Raw genomic sequence first — 25,691 nt, forward strand, 5'->3', positions numbered from 1 at the left:
CATTTCAAGTGTAGCCTCAGAAGTCATGGCATCACATTCTGTTTGGTAGCAGAGAGTAACTAAGTCCAATCACCTCTGAAAGAGAAGGGTATTAGGCTCCACCTTTTGAAGACTATGACTTTTAAAGAATTGGTAGACAGAGTACCACTTTCTTTTTGTTCTGTTCTATATATACCTACTTCTGACTAATATCACATCTTTTAATATATTGACTAATTTAAAGAGTCTTATGTCAAATTAGTAGAATATTACACAGTGTTATGTTCTATTGTATTTAAAAGCCACTGGCTCTCATTGGTTCACCGGTCAAGTATCTAAAAATATTTATACAAAATGATATTAATAATAAGTGGGTGATATGTTAAGGTTTTATTTTATTTCCCTAACTTCTCATGCTTTATTAGAATTATATTGTTGGGATCATTTATTTTATTGCAAGTGCCTGCTTACAGCATTCTTAAAAATTGTTTTATATTATTTGATGCTTCCATGAGTAATTTTGAAAGCTATCATTGACAAATACATAGTAACTTCAGGACATTGCACATTGATGAATTTCACAGGTATCAAAAAAAATTCACTTGTATCTTAAACAGCATCTTCTAGTACACAGGCAATATGCAAAATTAGAACAAGGCATTATGTGTGCGGAGCAATCTAAATTACATCCCAGCCTTCTGTGTTGTAATACTCATCAGAGGCTCAATTATAATCCCTGGACTTTCTTTGCAGCAGACACTTGAGTCTGAATAGTGCTGTGCTCCATCTGCCTTAGTCTCCGGGCTACACAGCACGAGCTTCATTGTACTGTGGCCCCTTGGCAGTATTTATTTATTTAACTTATATTGCCTCCTTGGACTTTGTTGCCATTTCAACAAGTCCATGCCTATGTGTGTGTATAGATGGATTTGTGCTTTTAAGTTTAAAGGACCCCAATCACTCATTCAAAGGAGGTTTTTATTGTTGCTTTCATCTTAAATTGCATAAATCTTTTCATCTGGCTTGTGTCTTTATCTAGTACTGAGTTTGCACTAGTGCCGCTTGAGCTCCCTGTAGACTTGCAGCTGCCATAGATGGGCTGTGGGCAGCCTTCCAAATCTTCCAACCATAGTTTGGACAGGTTTTATTTTTGACAGACTAATCAGAGCCCTAATGGGCTTCCCTCCTGCTGGAGCCTGTGTTTCTAATTTTTATATTTTTATAAAGAATAACAGCAGTTCCTGGGATGGCCTCATAAGTTTGTTTGTTACATTATATTTCTCAGTTCAACATTTTTGACCATCCTCTTCCATCTTTGTCCCTTTGGGGTCTAGTGCCCATGGTGGTTTTGAGCAGACCTTCCTGCTTCCTACTTCCAAAGAAAAATCATGTTGTTGGTCCTTATTTATTGATGTGAATTTGAGTTTGATGCATTATATTCACTTATAGACATTTATAATGAAAGCAACACATTTGAAACATTCAGGTGAGTGTCAGGATAGAATTATCATTAGGCCATGGAACCTTTTTTTTTTTTCTTTTTAAAAAATTTCCTATTCTGAAAATTGTGGATGTGTAACCGACGTGATTCTGCAATCTGCATTTGGGGTAAAATTGGGGGTTCATAACCCACTTCAATCTAATGTATGAAATATGATATGTCAAGAGCTTTGTAATGTTGTGAACAACCAATAAAAAAAAAAACTGGAAAAAAATATTGCAAAAAAAAAATTTCCTATTCTGTATCCTGTTGAGCCCAAATGAGACCCTTGTGCCATTCTAAAATAGGGCAGCAATGTGGTTGTTATGGAAAGTATCTAGGAGAAATAAATAAGAAGTAACGTTAGTTAGTAGGCTAAAATATGAGTTAGCCATGTAAGTAAGGAGAACAAAGCTCACACTTTGATGACTATACTTCAGAAACAGCATGTCATGTGTTTCTAGTGACTTTTTTCTATTACTCATTGTCCAATGTTCCACTTCTGATATTATTGTTTATTTTGTGCCCATCTTTTTTTTTTTTTTTTTTTTTTTGGTTCTGAATGTTATCACCTTGTCCTCATTTTTCTGTCTCTTATTTCTTAGATTCGGTTTTTTAAAAGTTTTAGATTATTATTTTTTTTGAGAAGGGTGGTTTTTCTATTGATAGGCTTTTTAATTTTTTTTAAAGCCATTTTCACATACAACCCAAATTCTAAATGCAGTATTTCTTTTTGAGCTATTCTGTAAGTATTATGATACTAGAAAAAATGTTTCTAGATACTAGAAAAATGTTCTTTTACTAACTCAAAATACTATTGTTTCAGAAGTTGGCTTATGGTGAAATAGTTCAAAATCTGGTTATTGCTTTGTTTGGCTTGTGGAAAAGTACCTGTTCTGTTTCATTTACACCTATATTTAAGTTGCTCCATTGCTAGCAAAAATACACATGGATTTTAGCTTCTATTTAATGACAATAATTATTTTTTTCTATTAATTTGGAAAAAATACAGAGTGCAGTGTTGAAATTCAAATTTGGGGGTATTAAAATTTAATGTTTCCCAAGGTTCTCTTTGCTAAGGTTATCATTTAATGGATTTTTTTTGTGCTGTAAAAAGCCACTCACTATCCTATTAATTTTTATAATAAACTATTTTTTTACAGAATTTATTGAATCTTAATAACTGAAATTTGAGATTGGGCCTTAGTTGTAAATGCTATCAATGTTGTCTGTGTAGATTTAAACAAAAGGTTAAGCTTTAGGGTTAGTGTGTTCTGAGGCAGCTTTTCAAGAGACCAACTAAAGTTTATGGGTGTTCTGTGATATGGTTTTCCAACACCAGTGAGCCAGTGTTCTCACTATCTCAAATAGAACATATGTATTTTTAATCCCATTATTTTAATTTCTTCTTGTGTAGGATATTTACAAAATGTAATTTATTCTTATTTCTAACATTCCTGTGAAAAATTTTGAAGATAGAAAAACTTGTAAGAATTTTGTAATGAACCATCCTAAACCCACCACTTACATTCTGATTCTTTCATTTTTTTCTTTTCAGCTTTTCTAACTTTGATATTTTTTAATTTAAAAACAAATATTTATATTTTAGTTGTAGTTGAACACGATACTGTTATTTTATTTATTTATTTTTATGTGGTGCTGAGGATCGAACCCAGGGCCTCGCATGAGCTAGGTGAAAGTTCTACTGCTGAGCCACATTCCCAGCCCCTATTTTTAATTTTTTTTTGCAATTCTAGCCTTCCCTTTTTCCATTTCCCTCAATGATTATGATCTACTCCTGTGGTTCAATTCTAGCACTAAGTCATATATTTCCTCTTATTCTGCTTTAAAAAAAAATTTCTCAAAGGTGGGGGCATTTGGAAGGGTTAGAATTCAATAAGTTCATTAAGGTGGAGCTCCCATGATTAAATCCTGATGACTTTATAAGAAGAGGAAGGGAGATCAGAAGAGCCACGTGTATACATGTTTATTCTTTGTCTCTTGTCATCTCATGGTCTGTGTCACTTCAATACTCTGCCAGCAAGAAGGCCCATCATCAGATGAAACCCTTAGAGTTTGTACTTCCAGAATCATGAGCCAAAAAAAAAATCTTTTTTCTTTATAATATTTCTCAGGAATTTTGTTATAGTAATGAAAATGGACTAATACATGCTATCTAATGTTACACATCATAATAAGAAACAAAATGGTTCTGAAACATTGTTTGGATTGTTTTCTGTAGCTCTGCTGCCAAAATTGTTCTAGTTCATCAGTTATTTATTTATTTTGTTAGATGTATCTAAATGCTTCCCTTTACTTGCATGCTTAGACTCTGTTTATAGTCAGTTTATTGAAAATATGGTCTGCTGGAGAAATCCTTGGAGTAACCCAATCTTATGTTGTCATCTACTTGTTTCTAATGATCTTGTCACAAGTCCCTCTGGAAGGAGGAGGCATGACTTGGCGATTCTGGGGGTCTAACTTAGTATCTGGCATAGAGTAAGTACTTAAGTTTGAAGGAGTGAAAATTCACACTCCATTCACATGGACAAAGACTGTGATAACCTTCTATGTCATACATTCATCCCTTAGCAGAGTTCCTGGATACATGGTAGATGACCATAGAATATGTAAATTGAATGATTCAGGAATTGCATATCAGATTTTCTTCGAGCCTTGCTCTTATATTCTCTGATATTCATTGTCTGATAGTTTCCCTTTTTACTTATTACTACAATTAAAGAGTTACATTTTACCCAAGGTATAAAGAAATAACTCATTGTTTGCCTCTTCAAACTCCTACACAAATTTTAAATCATTTTTATAATTGGGATGACTTGAAATGTATTTATCCACACGGTTGCTGCAGATAAGTGATTGGTGAGTTTGTACAGGCTGAAATATAAGCAGATTCAAGACTAATTTTTGATGAATTCATGCATGATCAAGCTATAGTAAGTTGTTATGGGAAAGAGAAGAGCTGAAAGTGTGAGATGTTGTGTGGTTAAGGTCACATCACCCAGAACCTTTTACTTAAAGGTGATATATGCCAGGTGGCAAATATGACTTTAACTGAATCTGAAAGCTTATTTAAAAATATTCTCACGTTAAGTACTTCAGCCATGAAGTAGTACTTAAGCAATAATTTTTTTTTTTGGAGCAACGCTTTGAACTGAATGACTTGCATGAGTTATTAGAAGAACAAAGTAACTGATAATAATTATTCCCTTTTTGCCAGGAATGATTTTAGTATCACATTGTTATTGCTCAAAGAAAGTTTTCTTAGAAGAAGTGGGCACTAGGTGCTATTTGTATGATGTCTTTAAACATTTGAAGTCTGAATGAAGGATCAGGGCACCCTGATAATTCTTTGGCAATTTCTCTAGATGAGCAAATACATTAACTTTACCAAAATGTGAATGCCATTAGGACTTTAAAATTTTGATTTGGTATGATTGACATAGAAATATAATGTTCATGTCTGTTATTAGCATATAACTTCTTTAGTATTTATATGCTAGTTGAAATCTTTTAACAGTGTTTCATGTCATGAGATATAGGCATTCTTCATAATTCAGAGAGGATACGACTACACTGAACCTTGTCTTTTGAGCTTCTGAAAATAGCCACCATTCACACTTTGTTCACAGGGTTGCTTTTATTTTTCTCCTGCTCTCTTGATTTGGAGCAGGATCTGTACACTATCAGATTAGCACTCTTCCAACATGCTGCTTGATAATCTCTCAGCAAAAAAATACTTGCCTTGACTTTGTTGTGCAGGGGACAGTAGCAATGCTATGAGCAATGGAGTTGTAGAAATGAAAAGTGAAAGAGCAGTGCCTTTCAGTTCTTTAATTATACTTAAAATGCTATTTTACATGATTGGTACTGGTTCCAGCTTCCTCTTTACTGCCTTTTAAAATTTATATTTTAATAAAAGTTAACTTTCTTTTCAATATTTGAAAGACTCAAATCTAATAGGCAATTTCCATATATTTTGTTAATCAATAATAACTTGAGTGTTTGTCTTAGTATCAGCCAGAAACAGTAAAAAGAAAAAAAAAATTAAAATTATAGGAATAAATTATGCTAGGCCTAGAAAGGTCCTTAGAAATGGAATATAACACTCTTCTTGTTGAGGAAACGGAGGTCCAGAAGTGACTTGTGCAAAGTCATATCGCAGTTTTGAGCCAAGAGAGGAATCTGGCTCAGGGGTCCTGACTCTTACCTAGCTCCTTCATGGGGGCCACAGTGACTGAGTGAGTAGAAGTATTTAAGAGAATACAGATTGGAAAAGATTGGAAATGTGAATTTGATGTAACTATTGGTAATGTCTTTTTCCCCTTTACCTTTTACTCATACACACTATCCTTTTATTTTAATTGGTTCTTTTTAGTTATACATGACAGTACATTTCATTTTGACATAATTATAAAAGTATGGACTATATCTTGTTCCAGTTCAGACCCCAATGCCTTATCTTTTAGTTGGATTAGTTGTGGCATCTTTACATTTGACAGCATTTCCAGTTTTTATCCTGTGGAAAGAACCTAACTGTTGGCATACAGAGGGCATAGTGAACAGAAAAGAGATACTTGAAGTGTGTGGATCTTAGAGTAAAAGTAGTAAAGATTTGATAGTACTCTCAAGTTTAAAAAAACATGTAGTATTCATTCTAGCCTCAATTGGCTACAAAGAAAGATTGTATTCAGTCAAATATCCTGATAGCTATTTTAATAAAGAATTTTACTAAGTGTTTTTGTTCTACTTTAGAACAGGAGAGAAAATGGACTGAGAAAGTGTAATTAGTTTGTTGTGGTGGGAAAGAGACCAAGACTAGGGTTACCCTGTATTATCTATATATCAGTGACCTTTTAGGGCAGGAACCATCTTTCTTTCTTAACTATTAGGAACAAGCAGAAGTCTGAAATAACTATTATTAGCATTTTTTGAGTCTGCCTTTTTTTCTTTCACGCTCTATATTAATAATTATATAAGTGACATATGGGTGCTTATTAAATAATTAAAACAACAATACAAATAATATTCAATTTCAAATACTTTTGTATGGATACATAAATTTACCTAGAAAATATAGTGTTGTTTACTGAGTTTTAAAATGGTATCATAGTATATGTTTTATATTCTTTGTACTTAGCATTGGTGCTTGACATCTAATAAAGAAATAGTTTTCTGAGTTAAAAATTAACATAACGAATTTTGTATATACTAAATTCAAACTGAAATTTTTAGTTTTGTAAATCACCACATTATATTTTGACCCTAGGCTTTCACATATGCTCCATTTGTGTAAAATGCTCAGGTCTCAAGTGTCAGTTTATTTGGGAGAACTTCCACTTTCCCTGATCTTTTTCTGATGAATACACTTCCTTACTTCAGACTATTCTGCTTTTGGCCCATTGGCCCTTTTTAATGGGAAATACTTGTTTCAAGGTAGTCTTCCTTGGTACATTGTGACTCCTCCAGGGCAAGGAGCACATCCGCTTTTTCACTGCCCTGTTCCTTGTACCTAACTATAGCTGTATGCTTAGTGTAGGACTCAACAAAACTTTAGGAATTGAACTATGAACATGTTTTTAGTATTTTGGTAAGTAATTCAAGAGAATGACAAAACACCAGTGCTTTGGCAGGTTGTTGCTCTTTCCTGACACTTTATCTCCTTCCCTCCTCCACCATTGCCCATTAATTTCCAGATCCTACCAGTTTAACCTCCAAAATGTGTATCTTATATTTATAAATTATTTATAAACTTATATATTTCACAGTCTGGAATCTTTGGATTCATTTGTATTTTGGAAAACACCAAGAAGGAAGTATATGGGAGTCATCAAATTTTTAAATTTAATGAAGTTTTGACTTGTTAAACTTTTATTTAGAAGTGTTTTCAGAGTGACTGTGCTAATGAAATCTAATGTTGAGAAAAATGCGTCTTTTGCATCCTGATGGTACAGATCTAATAAATCCGCCAAAGTTATTTTTCTCTTGCCAAGACTTGTAGAAGATGATAAATGGAAACTTTGTTAAACAGTCTTTTGAAGAAGTATATTAAATATTTTGTGGAGATGTATAAATGCAGTTAGTAAACGTGTTTTGATTCTAGGTGAAACTTGTCATTGATGAGAAATTAGTTTTATTAAAGGCCTCATATTAAAGCTCTAAATGAATGAATGAAACATGTCAAAGCAGGCTTGCTATTTCAGGAATGCAATGGTAGAAGTTTCTCATAGAAGCATTTTGTTTCTTGGGCCAAACACATTTTGTGGGTACCCGGTGTGGGAACTCATAAGCAGTTTTTCTTAAGATTATAGTTGGATGAAAACATGTTTTTTAATTGTTTATTTTCAAAAGTTAGTTTGTAATTACTTTTACTTCAGTTATACATATATAAAGGAGTTTTGGTTTTGGTGAATGTTATATGCAGTATATGTTGACAAAATTGTAAAAAAAACCTGGTTTTTATTCCTTGTCTACACATATATAACCCCTGTTGATGTCAGTTATAGTAGGTCATTAAGAATTAACCAATTCAGATTATTAATTTTTTTGGTGCATACAGGTTTTAAAAGGGATTAGGATCACTTTAGATAAAACTGCAGGTCAAAAGCCTTTTTTTTTTTTTTAAAGGTCATACAGATTATTTTAGTAATTCCTAACTAGCAGTTTAAAATGAAATGTAACCAACTAAAATTATCATAGTAAGAATAAGCCATCCCCCCCCCCCAAAAAAAAAAAATATCTGTAATGTTTAGGAGCACTGCACCACTGAGCTACATCCCCAGTTGCCCAGGCTGGCTTCCAACTTGTGATCCTCTTGCCTTAGCTTCATATGTAGCAGGGATTATAGATGTGCATCTGGCTTGCTTTTGAAACTTTTCAGTTACACCTTAATTGCTGTGATGTATGTGTAGATGGCTGTGTATGTGTGAGGTGAGTACTGAATTTTATATGTGTGTGTTTGTGTATATATACATATGTATGTATATATATGTAAAACACATTTCTTCACATATATATGTAAAATATATTTATTCACTTGGGACATGGGCAAAAAAGTTTGAAAGCCATTATCCTAGATTGATAACTGTAGAGAAGTTTTTGTTCTGTCAGAAAATTGAGTTTCTCTTTACCACGTCACCCTCTATATACTCAGAAACACTCCTTCCGAGTAAGATAAATGGCATCTCTTGAAAGAACCCTTTGTAAATGGTTTCATAACTCTGCAGTGTTTATGTCATGTAGGTAGTGATACTTTTTCACATGTTCATCTTGTCTTGCATTTCAAGGTTAAATTGGGTAGTTTAGTGGGTAAAATCCTTAGAAGCGAGTATCTGGGCAAAATTTGTAGTTTTTCCATTTAAAATTTTTTTATTTTTATTTTTAGTTGTAGATGGACACAATATCTTTATTTTTATTTGTTTATTTTTATGTGGTGCTGAGGACTGAACCCAGAGCTTCGTGCATGCGAGGCAAGTGCTCTACCACTGAGCTACAACCCCAGCCCATTTTTCCATTTTTTAAATATTTACCTTGTGTTAGTCAGTTTTGCATTGCTGTGGCCAAAATAGCTGATAAGAACAATTTAGAGGAGGAAAAGTTTATTTTGGTTTAGTTTCAGAGGTTCTGTCCATGGTTAGCTGGACTCTATAACTCTTGGTCCCAAAGTGAAGAAAACATCATGGCATAAAGGCCTTGTGGAGGAAAGCTGCTCAGTTCTTGGCACCTGGAAGGAGGGTGCAAGGGAGGCATGGAGGAGCTGGGGAGAGGGTTGGAGAGGGAGAAGAGGGGGTGAGGTGGACAGAGCAGGCGAGAGTGTTGGAAAGTGCACTTGAGCATGAGCCAGAGAGCCAACAAGCTAGCCCTCTCACATTTGCAACCATGCAAGTGTGCTCTGTTAGCTAGGGACAAAATATAAACCCCAAAGGCATGAACACTGCCCTCCCTTCCTCCAGCCATACCCTGCCTGCCTATAATTACCACCCAGTACAGTAGTTCTTTCAAATTATTAATCAAATGGATTAACCTACTGATTAAGTTACAGCTCTCATGATCTGATCATTTCACCTTTGAACATTATTGCAAATTATCCCACACAGGAGCTTTTGGGAGACACCTCATATCCAGACCATACCACATACCATATTATCTCCCTCCCTCTCTTTCCCTTTCTTCTTTGTTTTCATGAATATGTTTCTCAATATTTTTTTCTTTCCTTGCTATATTCTCATCTCTTTTTATTTCTTTTTTTTTCTATAATATGAATATTATCACAACACTCTTTTATTGGTAGTGTGACTTTTGGGAACTTAAAAAAAGAAAGACAAAATACTTTCCTGTGTTTGCCTTCTGGCAGATGCTTGGTCTAATTGCATTTTTAGACTTTCTGGAGCTACTCTCAAGAGGACAAGAAATCTTAGATCATCTTGGAATCAAGTTGACCTGTGGGTTTGGAGCTGAAGGCGGCTTGTGATTGTGTTAAAGAAATTTTCAGTTACTCTGATCTAGTCTTACAGTCTAAGTAAAGAAAGAGAAATCAGTATTCCCCTGACTCTCTGTGGGTCCCTGTACCCTTTACCCACTTTACCTACTCCTTTTAATCTTGAGTAGCACACGGAGATGTTTTAAGCAAGACAGTGAACCAACTTGTCATTTATCTTTCCTAGCCAGGGATGTTCTTTATCTGTTGGAATGCATTTGGCTTCATTTGGTCCAATAGAGTAACAAATCTTGACCCCTCACTATTTTATATTTCATTTTATGAGAAGGCAAAAATAATTTAGAGGAGGAAAACTTTATTTTTATTTTTAATTTTTTGTTGTTGTTGTTGCACATGGACACAATGCCTTTATTTTGTTTATTTATTTTTATGTGGTGCTAAGGTTTGAACCCAGTGCCTCACACATGCTAGGCAAGTGCTCTACCACTGAGCCATAACCCCTGCCCAAAATGAGTCATGAGATTTTTTTTTTTTTTTTTTTTTTTTTGTGGCAGTGCTGGGGATTGAACCTAGGGCCTTGTGCATGTGAGGCAAGCGCTCTACCAACTGAGCTGTATCCCCAGCCCCTATTTTTAAATAAACATTCAATGCTTTTAAATAAGCTTTCTTGGATCAGGTTGCCTGTGTCACAAGAGTGGAAGGAACATCAATGCAGGTGAAAACAAATTCAACTTCATTCTTTAAAGTACAGGCATTATTGTTTATTAAGCACTAGAAAGAAGAGTTCTAGGTATTATTTCAATACTGGATGTTGAGAGCCACAGCCAAAGGGGCCCCAGCAAACTTCCAGCTGCCAGCAAACTTCCAGCTGCCGGCTGATGATTGGCTCACAGCGGCCCCAGCAACATCTAGCTGATTGGCTCCTCTGCGGTGATGTTCATTGGGCTGTTTCCCCGCCCTTCAGACAAGCCAGTTGTTTTATTAATGGCATTGCTTGTTCTGTATTCCCAAAAATTCTGGTAGCTGTTTGAATAAGCCTATCTACAGATTCAGCGTAAGGTTCATTAGCTCCTTGTATTACCTTAGATAATTGACCTTGTAAACCTCCATGTCCTTGTAAAGTCTTCCATGCCCTAATCGCCTCTGCAGCAATTTGTGAGTATACGCCAGGATCATATGCAATTTGTTGCTGCTGATCCTCATAAAGTCCCTTTCCTAACAACATATCTAGATTTCTCTGAGGATAACCAGCTGCTGCATTTCGCTTAGCCATCTCCTTGCAAAATTCCTCATTGGCAACGTTCCATAACAGGTATTGACCTCCATTTAGCACAGCTTTACACATATTAGCCCAATCTGCTGGCGTCATGTTCAAGTTGTTAATGGATTCGACCAAGCTTACAGTGAAGGGTGCTTGAGGACCATAGGTTGTTACAGCCTCTTTTAGCTCCTTTACTGTTTTGAAATTTAAACCCTGGTAAATTCGCTGCCCTCTTACCTCAAATACAGGGCATGTTAATACTTGAGATCCTGTCTCAGGATCCCAACTATCAACTGCGGGGGTTGGGAGCCTCCTAGCATATGGAGGTGGTGCTGTTGATTGGACACTTATGCCCTCTGGTGATAGAATGCTGTTAGTAGCAGTCTCCTGTAGAGGTGGTGCTGTTGGTTGGACACTTACGCTCTCTGATAGAAAGGTGTTATTAGCAGTCTCCTGTTGTAACTTTTCCCCTGATGGCTTTTTCTGCTCTAAACTTCCTTCCTCTGTCTCACTAGCTCGAAAGACCTTCTCTTTTACTTGAATCTTTTCCTCTGTCTGACTAACTTGAGAGACCTTCTCTTTTACTTGAATCAATATGTCTTCTCCTTCCTCTACCATTGTCTGAACTGAAGGCTTTGGACTAAGCAAACCAGATACCAATGCCCACAATGGCAATGTGCCAACTGGCAGAGTCCCTGGGCTGTTCTTTTCTATTCTTTTTAAATCTTCACCATGATGGTCCCACTGTGATATATTTAACAACTCCTCCTTAAAAAGCCATGGGCTACATTGTTGTATTGTATCAACGTATGCCCTGACTGCTCTTGATTTTACTGGGATGCCTCCTTCCTCTAACAATTTACTTAACAGTCTTTCGGTTTGTTTTTTACTAATTGCTGATCCCGTATTTCTACTATAATACAACCCAACAAGATGACGCCAAACAAAACCGAGACAGAATGCAATAAAAATGGAACAACACAAAATCATTATATCAGCCTTTCTATCCTCCTGAAATGTGCATCTGTCCTTTCTCCCTATCTGTTCCTCAGACGCAAATAGTTTTTCCTCAGATGTGAGCGGTTTTTCTTCCATCTCACTCATCTCCAGGGACAGGCAACTTAAAACAAAAATGAAGCAAAACAAAAGAGGAAACTTAGAATGGCTACCCATCCTCTCGCCCTGCCCTCAGGGGCGAGCAGTTTACTTACCCTCAGTCGCTGGGCACAATTCAGGAGCCACTTGTCAAAAGAAACAAACTTTATTTTTAGAACTAAAAACACCAAACAAAACAGCTCCTCAGGAAAAAACCCTCAGAGCCCAACTGCCACCACCAGCTTCCCACAAGCCTCTCACACCCACACAAACCTCACCACCTCCCACAATCCTCCTGCTCTTGAGGCTGATTGGCTGGGTCGCGTGGGCGGAGCCAAGGAAGTCCCCCAATGAGCAGTTCCGTGGTCTGAAAGGGCAGGGAAACAGCCCAATGAACATCACCGCAGAGGAGCCAATCAGCTAGATGTTGCTGGGGCCGCTGTGAGCCAGTCATCAGCTTTGCAGTCTGAAGGGTGGGGAAACAGTCCAATGAACATCACCGCAGAGGAGCCAATCAGCTAGATGTTGCTGGGGCCGCTGTGAGCCAATCATCAGCCGGCAGCTGGAAGTTTGCTGGCAGCTGGAAGTTTGCTGGGGCCCCTTTGGCTGTGGCTCTCAACAACTGGAAACTGAAAGATTTACATAAGCATTGAAATAAGTAAATTTTATTTTTAAATAATAATTGCCTTTTCATAATCTCTAGAAAGTCTGAAAATTAATCAAAAGGTTACAGGGCTAAGCAAGGGTTGATAATTATGTATGTATTGAATTCACACGTAGTGATATATTTTTCTCAGTCTCATAGATTTCATTGTTATCTAGGATCAGTTTAGTTATTATAGTTATTATAGCAAAGGCCAACACAGTGGCAGTTTATACATGGTGGAAAATGATTCCCCTCTCATTTAACAGTGCAGGACAGTTACAGAGCTTCTGTGGTGTTGGGGATCTAGGATCCTTCTATTTTGTTGTTTAGCCATCTCTAATGTGCAGATTTTATAACTTGAGATGACCATTCTTGTTTTTACTGTTACATTGTTATTATTGGAGTTCTAAGATGGGGAACAACAAAAGGGAGCATGGGCCCCTTTTAAGAGCATAACCTAGAAGTGTGTGATTTTTGCACATATGCCATTGATTAGACATGGTCATGCTTTCTTGTGAGGGAGTATGGAAAATAGTTTTCAGCTGGGTGTATCCCACTGAAACTTCTGTTAGGGGGGTATAAAACCATAATAGCCACAAATAAGGATTTACTTATCAAAAACAAAACACATGTTAAGTTTACTCAACAAAAAAGGATTTTGATATGCTTATTATTTTTTCTTATGTACTATTGCTTTGAGGATAAAAATTTTCCACTGAAATTTTCAAGTAGAGTTGAGCTACTGCAAAGAGTTAATCTGAATTAATGTATTTCCCGGGACTATAAGTCAAGTTTATTCTAATGGTTATAAGGATGTATAAAATGTATAAAACACATTAAAAAATAAGTTTGCTCTTCTGCTTCCTTCCCTTTTGTCTTTCTGTCTGTCATTCATGGGATAAGAACCAGGGCCTTGTGTATGCAATATTCCCATCCTCTTATTTTTCTTATGTTGTTTTTGCCCTTATCCTTTCTTGAGGCTAATTTCACTTGTTTTATTTGTATTTCTAGGTATGGCACAGTCACAGGGCTTGGTGAAAAGATACTTGAAGGCCTTTTGTAAAGGCTTCTTTGTGGCAGTGCCCGTGGCAGTGACTTTCTTGGATCGGGTTGCCTGTGTCGCAAGAGTGGAAGGAGCATCAATGCAGGTGAAAACAATTTCAACTTCATTCTTTCAAGCACAGGCTTTATTGTTTATCAAGCACTAGAAAGAAGAGTTCTAGGTATTATTTTAATACTGGTAACTGAAAGATTTTAAATAAGCATTGAACTGAAGTCTCACTTGACTAAATTAATTTATAAGGTTTTCTAAAACTACTAGTACAGGTGAATAAAAACAACTATCAAGGAGTCCTCTGAGTCTGTAGTTTGACTTTTTGGTGAGAATTGTAAGTGGAGATTCTAAAGAAATTTTGCTAAATGACAGTTTCCTCTGAGTATGGCTATATCAAATATCCTTTCAAAATCTAATTATTAGTGCAGTTGAAGAATGAGTTTGGGTCAAATTTGGTTATTCTATTGATACATACTTTCAGTTTATAGAAAAATCTAGATAACTGATCCCATATATTCCAGTGTGTTCTTTAAACATTTGCTGAGTGAAAATATTAAGTGAACTTTACAGTTGAAGAACTTCAGCATGTAGAATTCCAGAAATTACATGTGAATAGTCTTCTGGAATACCAGAGAAAATTTTATTTTTCTCAAATTTATATTTAGAACCTAGCTGAATAAGTAAGTTTATGTTGTTAAGCAACATTTGTATTTTGTAATATTATTTGTTTTCTTCTGTTACTAACATGCTAAATTTTTGTATTAGGTTAAATAGTTATTAAAAAAAGAAAGTGAATATATGAATTTCCAAGAGATTAAAATTATACAGAGAAAAATAAGCTTAGTTTTTTCCTTTTCATTTTTATTAGAACTGCTTAAGGACATTAATGTCTAGTCAGCATTGTGTTGCTGTGACCAAAATACCTGACGAGAGCAATTTAGAGGAGGAAAAGCTTATTTTGGCTCATGATTTCAGAGGTTTAGTTCATACTTGACTGAGTCTGTTGCTCTGGGCCCAAGGTGAGGCAGAACATTATGCAGAAGGGCTCTTCAGGGGATAGATGCTTAGTTTATGCCAGGGTCAGGAAGCAGAAAGAAGGGGAAGTGGACACAGGGAAGAAAAGATAGCACGCCTGCAGTGACCTATCTTCTCCAGCCACCTGCCTACCACCCAGCCAATTCATTCAAACTAGGATGCATTGATTAGATTATAGCTCTCATTTTGCCACCAACTATTCCTGTATTAACATAAGAGCTTTTGGGGGACACCTCACATCCAAATCATAACACAAAAGCATCAGCTTTAAGAAGTTAGGATGGATTTATTTATTATAAGTATGATACACACACACACACACACACACACCACACACACATATATACACACACATATACATATTTAAATATATATAAATCAGTCTCCTTTCTGAGTTCTGGTAGTCTGTGAGATAAGTTAGTATAGCATATAGTTACGGCGGGTGCTCTTTGGTTTAAAGTAGGGCTGCCTTCATATTTACTTCTACTTCTATCATTTGAAGGGTGCTTAAGCCCTTCTCTTCATCAGGGAATTCTGATCTCTATTCTATCTTTCAAGTTCCCACAGCAAAATGGCCACTTATTTTGAATGCAAAAATATTTTACTGTAGGGGTACAGTAAACATAGGAAGAACAATTCACAGGTGTATGTCTTTTTTTCTAAATATAGTTTAATATATTTAACATTGGAGATTGCATTTTCTGCCTCTTCGGTTTTAAATTCCTGGTAGCCTTATCTTAGACATAATCCTTAAGGAAAGATAGACTTTATTTGCAGAGCTTTTGAATCAGATTCTTCATTTCAGATTGAAACTTCCTTATTCTTAGCAGTCCAAATCCCTTTTTGGTCTCTGGGATCTTTGAGTCCATCTATGGCTATGTATCTTTTAATAACAACTAAGAGTAAAAATGATTTTCTCCAATTTTGTTAGTGCTGCTTGATATACAGCCATCATTCTCCTGAGGAAAAAAAAATTTCTTTTTTTAAAAATATTTATTTTTTAGTTGTAGTTGGACACAGTACCTTTATTTTATTTATTTATTTTTTATGTGGTGCCCAGGGCCTTGAATGTACTAGGCAAGTACTGTACTGTTCTGCTGAGCTACAATCCCAGCCTCTGAGAAAAAAATTTTTAGAAACAAAACCTGCTTACCTTAGATCTGATGATGATCTAGGGGACCATGTTATTTTTAAATGCTAGTCCATGGACTAATGTTAGATGTGTTAGAATCTGCAGATGCATTAGAATTTGTAGCAGTATTCCTGGGTCCCACCCCTAGAAATCTAATTTATTATCTTGGAATTGGATATGTAGAATTTCCTTGGCTACTGGTTATAGGAAAATAACTTGAATTTACTTAGGTATAGAGGGGAATTTATTGGATGGCTTATTATATACTTATGAGAAGTGCAGGAGTACAGCAGTTGCCAGGGACAATTGGAACCAGCACTCAAGCATTGCCATGGTTATTAGTCTTCTACGTTCTGCTTCTGTCTGCATTTTGACTAAGTTCTCTCAGATTATCTTTCTCCGCATGTCAGGGCACATGGTTTCTGTGAGCTCTCATGCCTTAAGATGCCTGGTTTGAGAGATCACCTTTCTTGCCTTAATTTCAGTTTGAAAAATTCGGGGAAGGATTATGATCAGTTCATCTTGTATCACATACTTTTATCTTAACAAATATACAGATCAGCTTTGGCCAACAAGGTGGGTAACATAATTGGCCTGGCTTTGGACATCCCCACATCCCTAGCCTGTGGCTAGACTGATCTATAGGAAAATGAGAACCTTTGTTTTATTTGTTTGTTTATGTATTTTTAAACTTGGCATTGAGGATTGAATCCAGTGGTGCTTTACCACTGAGTTAATTCCCAATCCTTTTTGAGACAGAGTCTTGCTTAGTTGCTTAGGGACTCACTAAAATTTTGAGGCTGGCCTTACCCTGCTAAATTGCTGGGATTATGGGCGTGCTCACCATACCCAGCTAGAGAGCATCTGTTTTACATTTCATTATTCTCTGGGAATTGGGGGTAAAGTATAAATGATGGTTCCTAGAGGAAAGGGGATGCTATTTTTAGAATACAAGTAGAAAGGATAATCTGGAAAGAAAGGAAAATATGTATGTTTATTATATTGGATCTTTATTTTCTCAATTTGAAACTAAATCTCAGAATAACAGATAATTTCATTTACATGTTCATTAGCACCAAGTCATACTTAAAATTATATGAGCAGAAATCATAATAATGAAATTTGGGGATTAACTAATAATTTCAGCATATTTAAAGACATCCTTTGCAATAGACAACTTTGATGAACTCAATGTTTTTAGACAGGTTCAGCAGAATTTGATAGAATTTTATTGAGATAAGTTCTTTTTTATTTCCACATTTTTTTATTGGTGCATTATTATAGTCGTACATAATGATGGGATTTGTTGTTATATATTCATGTATGCACACAATATAATTTGGCCAATATCACTTCCCAACACTTCCTTGGAATAAATCCTGGTTTTCACATTTCTTTAATTATGGAGCTCTGTCGAAGTCCCAGAACATCCTGTAAGAAACCCATCTGTTGGACTGTGGTTGTGGCTCAGCAGTAGAGCGTTTGCCTAATGAGTGCGAGGTGCTGGGTTTGATCCTCAGAACCACATAAAAGTAAATAAACAAAATAAATAAACAAAATATGGGTAATTTTGATTAGTACTTATAACCACATAAAAATAAATAAAATATTGTGTCCATCTACAATTAAAAAAAAAAAAAGAAACACACCTGTTTTTCTTGACTCAGGTCTGGAAATTCCATTTGGTGCAAGGTAATTGGTTGGTTCATTGTGAACAGGGATATTCTGGATATGTGGTGGTGACTTCTGGTACCGAGGCTTAGAAGTATGAAAGGAAAGCAGAAAAAGAAGAGGAGGGCAAAGGATAATATAGAGAAATATGAGGAAAGCAAATAACATAGATACATTGGGTGATAGGGAATAATGAAGAAAATTGGACCACTCATTTTCCAGTGAGTAGGGAACAGAGGCACAGAGGACCAGTGATAGAGACTACTAAAAGAGGAAAAGTGCTAGGCTAGAGGTTGATAGGACCCTCAATGGGACAATCCTTGCAATTGTGCCCTTGATGTTTGATGCATCTCTGCTGCATGTTTGGGTGCAGGAATGATCTAGCCACTCATTCTGTATCTCAATATTTATGGAAGGAACCTGTGTACCATTTTATAAGAGTTAATATTGGTATGAATTATCAGTTTTGAACATTAGTTATTGCATAGGACTAATTCTCCTGGTGTTCTAATCATTTCTGTTGTTTCAAATATAAAATTAATTTTATATCTTAGGATATCATTTTTGAATATGGGTAATTTTGATTAGTACTTATAAGTTTATTGTGATACAGACATTTATCAATGGCTACTAAGTATAAAATACTTAGGTTAGGTACTATGAGGGTGATGAATCAGACACAAATTCTGTCCTCAAGATGCTTTTACTTTAGTAGAGAGGATATAACAATTATTAGTCTTGGATAATGAATACATGTTCAGAAGAAATCACTTTAAAAGCCATCAATCTGTCAGATAAATGTTTTGTCAATTTTTAGTATATCCAGAATTGAAAATCTGTTTAGTTTAGCACTCTATTTTTTGGAGAATTGACCTGGAAATTTTAATGAGGAACAGAATAGAACCAGAAAAATAATACCTTAGCCCTTTTATTCGTGGCCACTCTATTGACTTTTTGCTATGGCCATAAACAACTCCGAGTTTTTTTTGGCTTACATAAAAGATCTTTATTTCTTGCTCACGACTCTCTGGGCTGGCTGCAGTCACTATAGCCTATTGGTTTGGTTTAGTCTATTGTATACAGCAGCACCTGCTGGAGTGTGCTCTTCTCATGTTTGAAAGCAGGACAGAAGATGAGAAAAAAATACACAGAGCCTCTTAAATTCTGAGTTAGGAACTTTGATTCTTCTTTCCATATTTCAGTGTTCAAAGCAAATCATAGAACCAAACCAGATTCAGTGAGTGTAAGGATAGTTTCTACCCTCAGGGAAGCCATAGCAGAGGTGGGAGGGATGGAAGAATTGTGAATAAATAAGTGTATCTACCATAGCTACTCTGTGACTCCAAGGACATATGGTTGATTTCAGAGCGCATCTAAAAAGTTGTATTTACCTTTGAGTGTGCAAGAATGATCCTTGTTTTTATAGTCTAAGATTAACAAAATTGGAATGAACTGATATTGTGAGTCATTAAAGTTGGGAATGGATTTCTGTTTTAGTAGATATTTTTAGATTTGAGATAGCCCAGGATCAGTATTTTAGAGTAGCTTTTCTCCCTCCCTCCCTCCCTCCCTCCCTTCCTTCCTTCCTTCCTTCCTTCCTTCCTTTCGTTTTGAGATGGGGTTTCACTATGTTGCCATGAACTCATGATCTTCCTGCTTAAACCTCCTGAGTATCTGGAATTACAGATATGTGTAACTTTTGAGTGACTTTTCTTAAAGATTACTCTGCAACATATAGACCTATTATTAAAGAACATCCAAGGATTTCAAGATTAAATCTTTTAAAGGTATATGTAATTCCAGTCCTTTGAGTTTATTCAATAAATACTGTCATGGCAACACTGGAAACTCACTTTGTGTAAAAAATTTTGTGGTAAGAAATCTTTAAATCTTTCAGATTCTATTGGCTAGTGATTTACTAGGGGAAGCTTATTTTCAGGATTTTTTTTTCTTATGAGAAATAATTCTTTTCTTTTACAATACTATTCATTGGTTCTTTTCTTAGGTTAGGATTTTCCAATATTAATTTATAATTCATTAAGTATCTGACTAGAAAGATAGGGGTGATCAAACATGGGGACTCTCAGCTAGCTGAAGATAAATCATACATGAAACTGAAGTTTTTTTTAAACTTTATTCTATTTAATTTTTTTTTTTAGTTGTAGTTGGACACAATACCTTTATTTTATTTATTTATTTTTATGTAGTGCTGAGGGTTGAACCCAGTGCCTTGCACTAGGCAAGCGTTCTACTGCTGAGCCATAACCCCAGCACCCCCCCCCCAAAAAAAAAAAAAACCTGAAGTTTTTGATGATATAGTTCAATGGAAAATGGGATTCAGTTTATGAAACATTTGATTTTTCAAAAGCTATATAGGTGCTTCCATTTTATTGGATGAGATGTCCCTTTTGCAATGCTTGACACAATGAATGCTGGCACAAATTGCTGGTTAATGATTATTCATACTGACCTATTCCTCTCTGGTGAGCATGAATCACATCTACTGATTGTTGAAAGATTACCTATGAAAGTAGATGAACTTTTTTTTTTTCCAAGAAGCACCACATTATATGACATTAATTTAATTCAGGAAATGAAGACTGATATTACATACAGTTGAAACTACAGAGGGAATTTATGTAGGTGGAATGCAATTATTCAAATTAGAACTTCAATGGCTTACAGAGGCTTTTAGAGTAAAAGGGTGCCCTAGGAATAGTTTAATGACCTCATACCAAAGGTTTAGGTTTTATTTGATTGAGAATGCCTTCAGCAGGGTTACCAGTTCTGATAGAAGGTGTAGGCTTTCCACATTTAAAATTAAGATTTTAATACTTTAAAAAGTAAGTGAAGGAAAATAATTTTGTGTCACTATCTTATTTTTGTTGCAGTCGCACATAATTTTTATGTTACTATCCTTGAGATTTTCATTTTTTTTCCTGTTATGCATTGCCAGGATAAAAAGTATTTGAATACATCTCCATGCTATACTATCTCTCTAGCTCAGGCTTCAGAGACATATTTATACAAAATGTACTTGAATAGTAGAGTAGATGAGAGAAAATAGGTTTTTTTTCAGCAATGAAGCCTCTATTTGTCAATAACATACTTTCTTTAATTCGAAATTTTCCTGACTTTCAGCTAACTGTGTATGAGCCTGAATAAAATTGATTTGTAATAAACCTGTTACACTTCTACCTAGGTCTTTGCAGTCATTGTTTTGTTTCTTGCTGAGTTTAAAATTAAAAGTTCTGTCAAAAACAAAAGCAAAAGTAGTAGAGGGGCTCTTTTCCTCTCTCTCTCTCTCTCTCTCTCTCTCTCTCTCTCTCTCTCTCTTTAAATTTTTAACCTAGAGGGGCGTTAGTAATACTCAAGAGTCATTGTTGGTTGTAACCATTATTTTGACATTCTGGGAAGCTGGCTACAAACAGATTCTAAAGGCAAGAGATTTATTGTGATTTATACTGCAGCATTTAAGATCAAGTTAGGGAGTTTTATGTTACCTGCTGAATTTGCACTTCTAAGATGCTGGGAAGCACCTGGCACATATTCTTCCTGTGCTGAACTCCTCTGCTTGTTCCCCTTAGTTTGCTGGGGCTGATGTTGAAGGAAGTCAGGATTTAATGTTGGAATGCTTTGAGAGTTGTTTTTGTGCTTTCTTCCCAGATTACTTTTGATTCAGAAATATTACCTGAGGTTTTTACCTATTAGGATACTATGAGTTTTTATGTAGTTTTGTAATCTGTCATTAACAGAGAATTCAAATAGATTATTTTGTATTTATAGCAACAAACTTATATGATCCCGAAACAGTTGATGAGTAGTAATGTTATAATGTCCCTTGATGGATTTTTTTTTCTTCCCATGAGAGAATTCTTATATGCTTCTGTTTTATATAATCAAGTCAGCTAAGGTTATGTATGTTATTTAAACACTGGGTTTTTTCATATCTTTTAAGAATTTTTGTTAAATTGGGCGTGGTGGTGCCAATCGGTAATTCCAGCTAACTGTGATGCCCAGGCAGAAGGATCACAAGTGAGTTTGTGAGTAGCCTGGGCAATAAATAAGACTCCATCTCAAAACAAAACAAAACTGAAAAAGTGATTTTAGATTTACACAAAAGTTATAGGAATAGTACAGAGAACTCCCATGGGTTCTGTACCCAGATATACCAGTTTTTAATTTTTTTCACATTGATTTTCCTTCCTTCCTTCCTTCCTTCCTTCCTTCCTTCCTTCCTTCCTTCCTTCCTTCCTTCCTCCCTTCCTTCCTCCCTCCCCCCCTCTCTCCCCCCTTCTCTCCCCCCTCTCCCCCTCCTCTCTCAGTTTCTCCTTATCTCCCTTTCTCAGTATTTCTGTATGTATATATATATATATATATATATATATATATATATATATATATATATACACACACACATATGTAAGTATACATATGCACATTCTTATTGTTTTTGGTATTAAACCATTTGAAAGTAAGCTGTATACATCCTGTCCCTTTCACACTTAATATTTCATATACTCTTCCTAGGAGTGTAACTAGTAATGGAATGGTACTTTTACTTTATTTTTTAAGAAATTACCAAACTCATATCAAACTAGTTAGCTCTGTGAGGGCAGTCTGTCTCAAGCCATAAGATGAGATGCTGACTGATGTTGTTTGTCCTCTCATCATACCTCCAAGCTGCCTGAGAGGAAGAAGTGAAGGGCTAGCTTGCCCCATCTCATTGCTGCTGGGTGGACAGGAAGTCCTTCCTGCTGTGCTGTGCTGACACCACAGTGTTGGGATGGGGCTAATTTGACTGTATTAGGATGGTTATTATAAAAAAAAAGTTTTCTCTTCTGCTAAGCCACTTTTTACTTGGTCCTTTGTCCAGTAACAATAAGCTTTTCTGCAGGCTTCCCACCCTCCACCCTAATTTTTGGTTCCACATTGTAAGCTTCTCCAGTGCCTCATATAGGATATAGACAAGCTACAAGAAAACATAGGGACATTGCAGCGGTGAAATTCAGGTTCTAAGGTTCCTAGCCTCTTGTCTGCCTTCTTTCTGTCTTGCAGTCTTCCTGTACTTGTTTGTTATATTGTCTGGGGTGTTTATTGTTATAAGAGGGAGGACCTCCACTTTAAGTCCTCCACTTTGGTCCAAGGCTGGGTGGCTTGATTGATTAATTAATTTATTACTTTTCTAATGGTCAGAAATGACTGATCTCTGGCCAGTAGAAAATGGGTGAAAGTGAGATGCTCTTTTTAGGCCTGGCCCATAAAAACCTTGTTATTCACAACCACATCAATGTTTATAGCAGCACAATTCACAATAGCTAAACTGTGGAGCCACCCTAGATGCCCTTAAGTGGATGAATGGATTAAAAAATGTGGCATATATACACAATGGAATTTTACTCATCAATAAAAGAGAATAAAATCATGGCATTTTCAGGCAAATGGATGCAGTTGGAGAAGATAATGCTAAGTAAAGTTAGCCAATCCCAAAAAACCAAATGGCGAATGTTTTCTCTGATATAAGGAAGCTGACTCATAGTGGGATGGGGAGGAGGAATAGATGAATTCTAGATAGGGAAGAGGGGTGGGGAAAGGGATGGGGCACGGGATTAGCAAGGATAGTGGAATGTGATGGACATCATTGTCCAAAGTACATGTATGAAGACACAAATTGGGTGTCAACATACTTTATATAAAAACAGGGATATGAAAAATTGTGTTCTATATGTGTAATAAGAAGAAAGAAAACAAACACAGCATTCTGCTATCGTGTTTATATTATACTTACAGGTCTATAGACTGAAGGCAAGGCATAGACACAGGGCCACTTAGGAAGGACACCAGGGAGGCCAGGAGGAAGAAGGTAAGAGCAAGGGGAAAGCTCTAGACCAGAGTCTTTATTGGGTTTTCTGTGGGAAAAATAAGGCAGAGCAGGGTCAATAGGTTAGAATGGTTAGTTTGAATAATTTTCGCTAATTGGAATGATTAAGGCAGAGGAACATTGTCTCCTGGGTTGTCATGACCAAAGACAAAGTGGTCTTGGCTCTGGATTGGTGAGTTTGCATATTGCAGTTATCCTCTGGCCTAGCTTTTGTAATTTTTAAGAATTGGCTAGCCTTGGGAGGGAGCAATCTCTTCCTAGCAGGGAATTGTTTTTTATTTTTATTTTTGTAAAGATTTCCAAACACCATAATATACTCAAACACACACATACTTTTGATGGAGTTACATCTCAGTAAATCCCTTATAAGTTGAAAATATCATGTCAAAAATGTATTTTGGGGCTGGGGATGTGGCTCGAGCGGTAACGCTCTTGCCTGGCATGTGTGGGGCGCTGGGTTCAATCCTCAGCACCACATAAAAAAATAAAATAAAGATGTTATGTCCACCGAAAACTGAAAAATAAATATTAAAAAATTCTCTCTCTCTCTCTTCTCTCTTTCTCTCTCTCTCTCTCTTAAAAAATGTATTTAACACACTAACTTACTGAACGTCATGGCTTACTGAACATCTACTACATAGAACACTGTGGAGTATTGGTTGTTTACCCTCATGAGCATATGGCTGACAGGGTGTGGCTTGCTGTCCTGCTGCCCATCATTGAACAAGTATTGTACCAGTAGCCAGGGAAAAGTTCAAAATTCAAGATTCAAAGTATGGTTTCTACTGAATGCTTCTTCTTTTTTTTTGCACTGTCACAAAGTTGGAAAATCAGAAGTTGAAATATTGTTAAACTGGGGACTTCTGTGTAGGTACTATACAGTACAATAGAAGATCCAGTTGAGGACCCTGAGGCCACCATGGGGAATGGTAGCTGCATGATATCAGAAACACCTGAGTGTGACTGTATAGAGTAAATCTATTCAGTGTTGTGTTATGCCACTGAGCTCTGAGATTCTATGTATATAGATAGTCAGCATAACTTCTCCTCTGCATTTTCTTATCTTTTGCTCTGTTTAAGGTTATTCTCAAGTTTTATCTTCTTACAACTTTCCTTAATTCCGTCATTCAGTTTTTTGAAATCCTACAGCATTTGGAAATTTGACTCATGATTATGATTTTTTCTGTTATCCTCTAGTATTTCATAGGTTAACCCTACTTTTGTATGCTTCTAAAAGAAAGGGACATGTTTTTCTCACCTACCAATTTAGAGGCAAGTTGAATAAATATTTATTAAATTTGATCTTTGAAGCATTGAAGTGCCTGAATAATTAAACTCCACAGAAATATGATAAAATAAAATTGTCATCCATTTTTTTTTTTGACTTTGAGGGTGTTTCTGTACTAGTCTCCTGAAAACTTTTTAGCTCCTTGGTGAACCCATCAAATTTTTTATGGCAGAGAATTTCAACCTTTTTAGCTTATGACTCATATTAAGTAGTAAGAGTTTTGCTTTATACACATATGTGCACAATTGAAATGAAAGTTTTACATAACAGTACTTAAGCCGTAATTACCATCATTAAGTGCAATGCCCTTTGATATTTTCAGTTCTGGCTGCAACCCATTAAATTGATTCTATGACTCACTCGTTGATTGTGACCTATAGTTTGAAAAATTCTGCTTTATTGATGGAGGAAAGCTTGAAAGAATGAAACAGTTGAAATTGAGCTATAAATAGGGGAGTGGAGCAGGTTGTCTTTTGATTCTGAAATTTTAAATGTTGCTTTGTCATAAGGGCTTCAAGCAGTAAGTGCAATGTGAAGGATAAGGAGGCCCATTGACTGTTTCTTGTTTGAGAAATCCCTTTTGTAATCAGTGTGCTCCATGGGCCTTTTTAAAATTAATACCACACATGGTTGTACTTATTAACTAAGAGTAAGATTCATGAGTACCATTCTTGACATATGAAATTAGAATCATTTTCTGAGGGCCTTGGAATC

General features: G+C 35.9%; 1 protein-coding gene across 2 annotated transcripts in view; it reads left to right on the plus strand.

Moving 5' to 3' along the window:
• Positions 1-25,691, plus strand: part of IMMP2L (inner mitochondrial membrane peptidase subunit 2) — an 883,542-nt gene that overhangs the window by 34,764 nt on the left and 823,087 nt on the right. For both annotated transcript variants that reach the window (XM_081285017.1, XM_081285018.1), the window contains exon 3: positions 13,928-14,064. In XM_081285017.1, coding sequence (XP_081141143.1) covers positions 13,930-14,064 — 135 coding nt within the window. In that variant the 5' untranslated portion in view covers positions 13,928-13,929. The remainder of the gene's footprint in view (positions 1-13,927; positions 14,065-25,691) is intronic.

This window comes from Spermophilus citellus, assembly GCF_964194105.1.
Source record: "Spermophilus citellus genome assembly, chromosome: 3".
Lineage (NCBI taxonomy): Eukaryota > Metazoa > Chordata > Mammalia > Rodentia > Sciuridae > Spermophilus > Spermophilus citellus.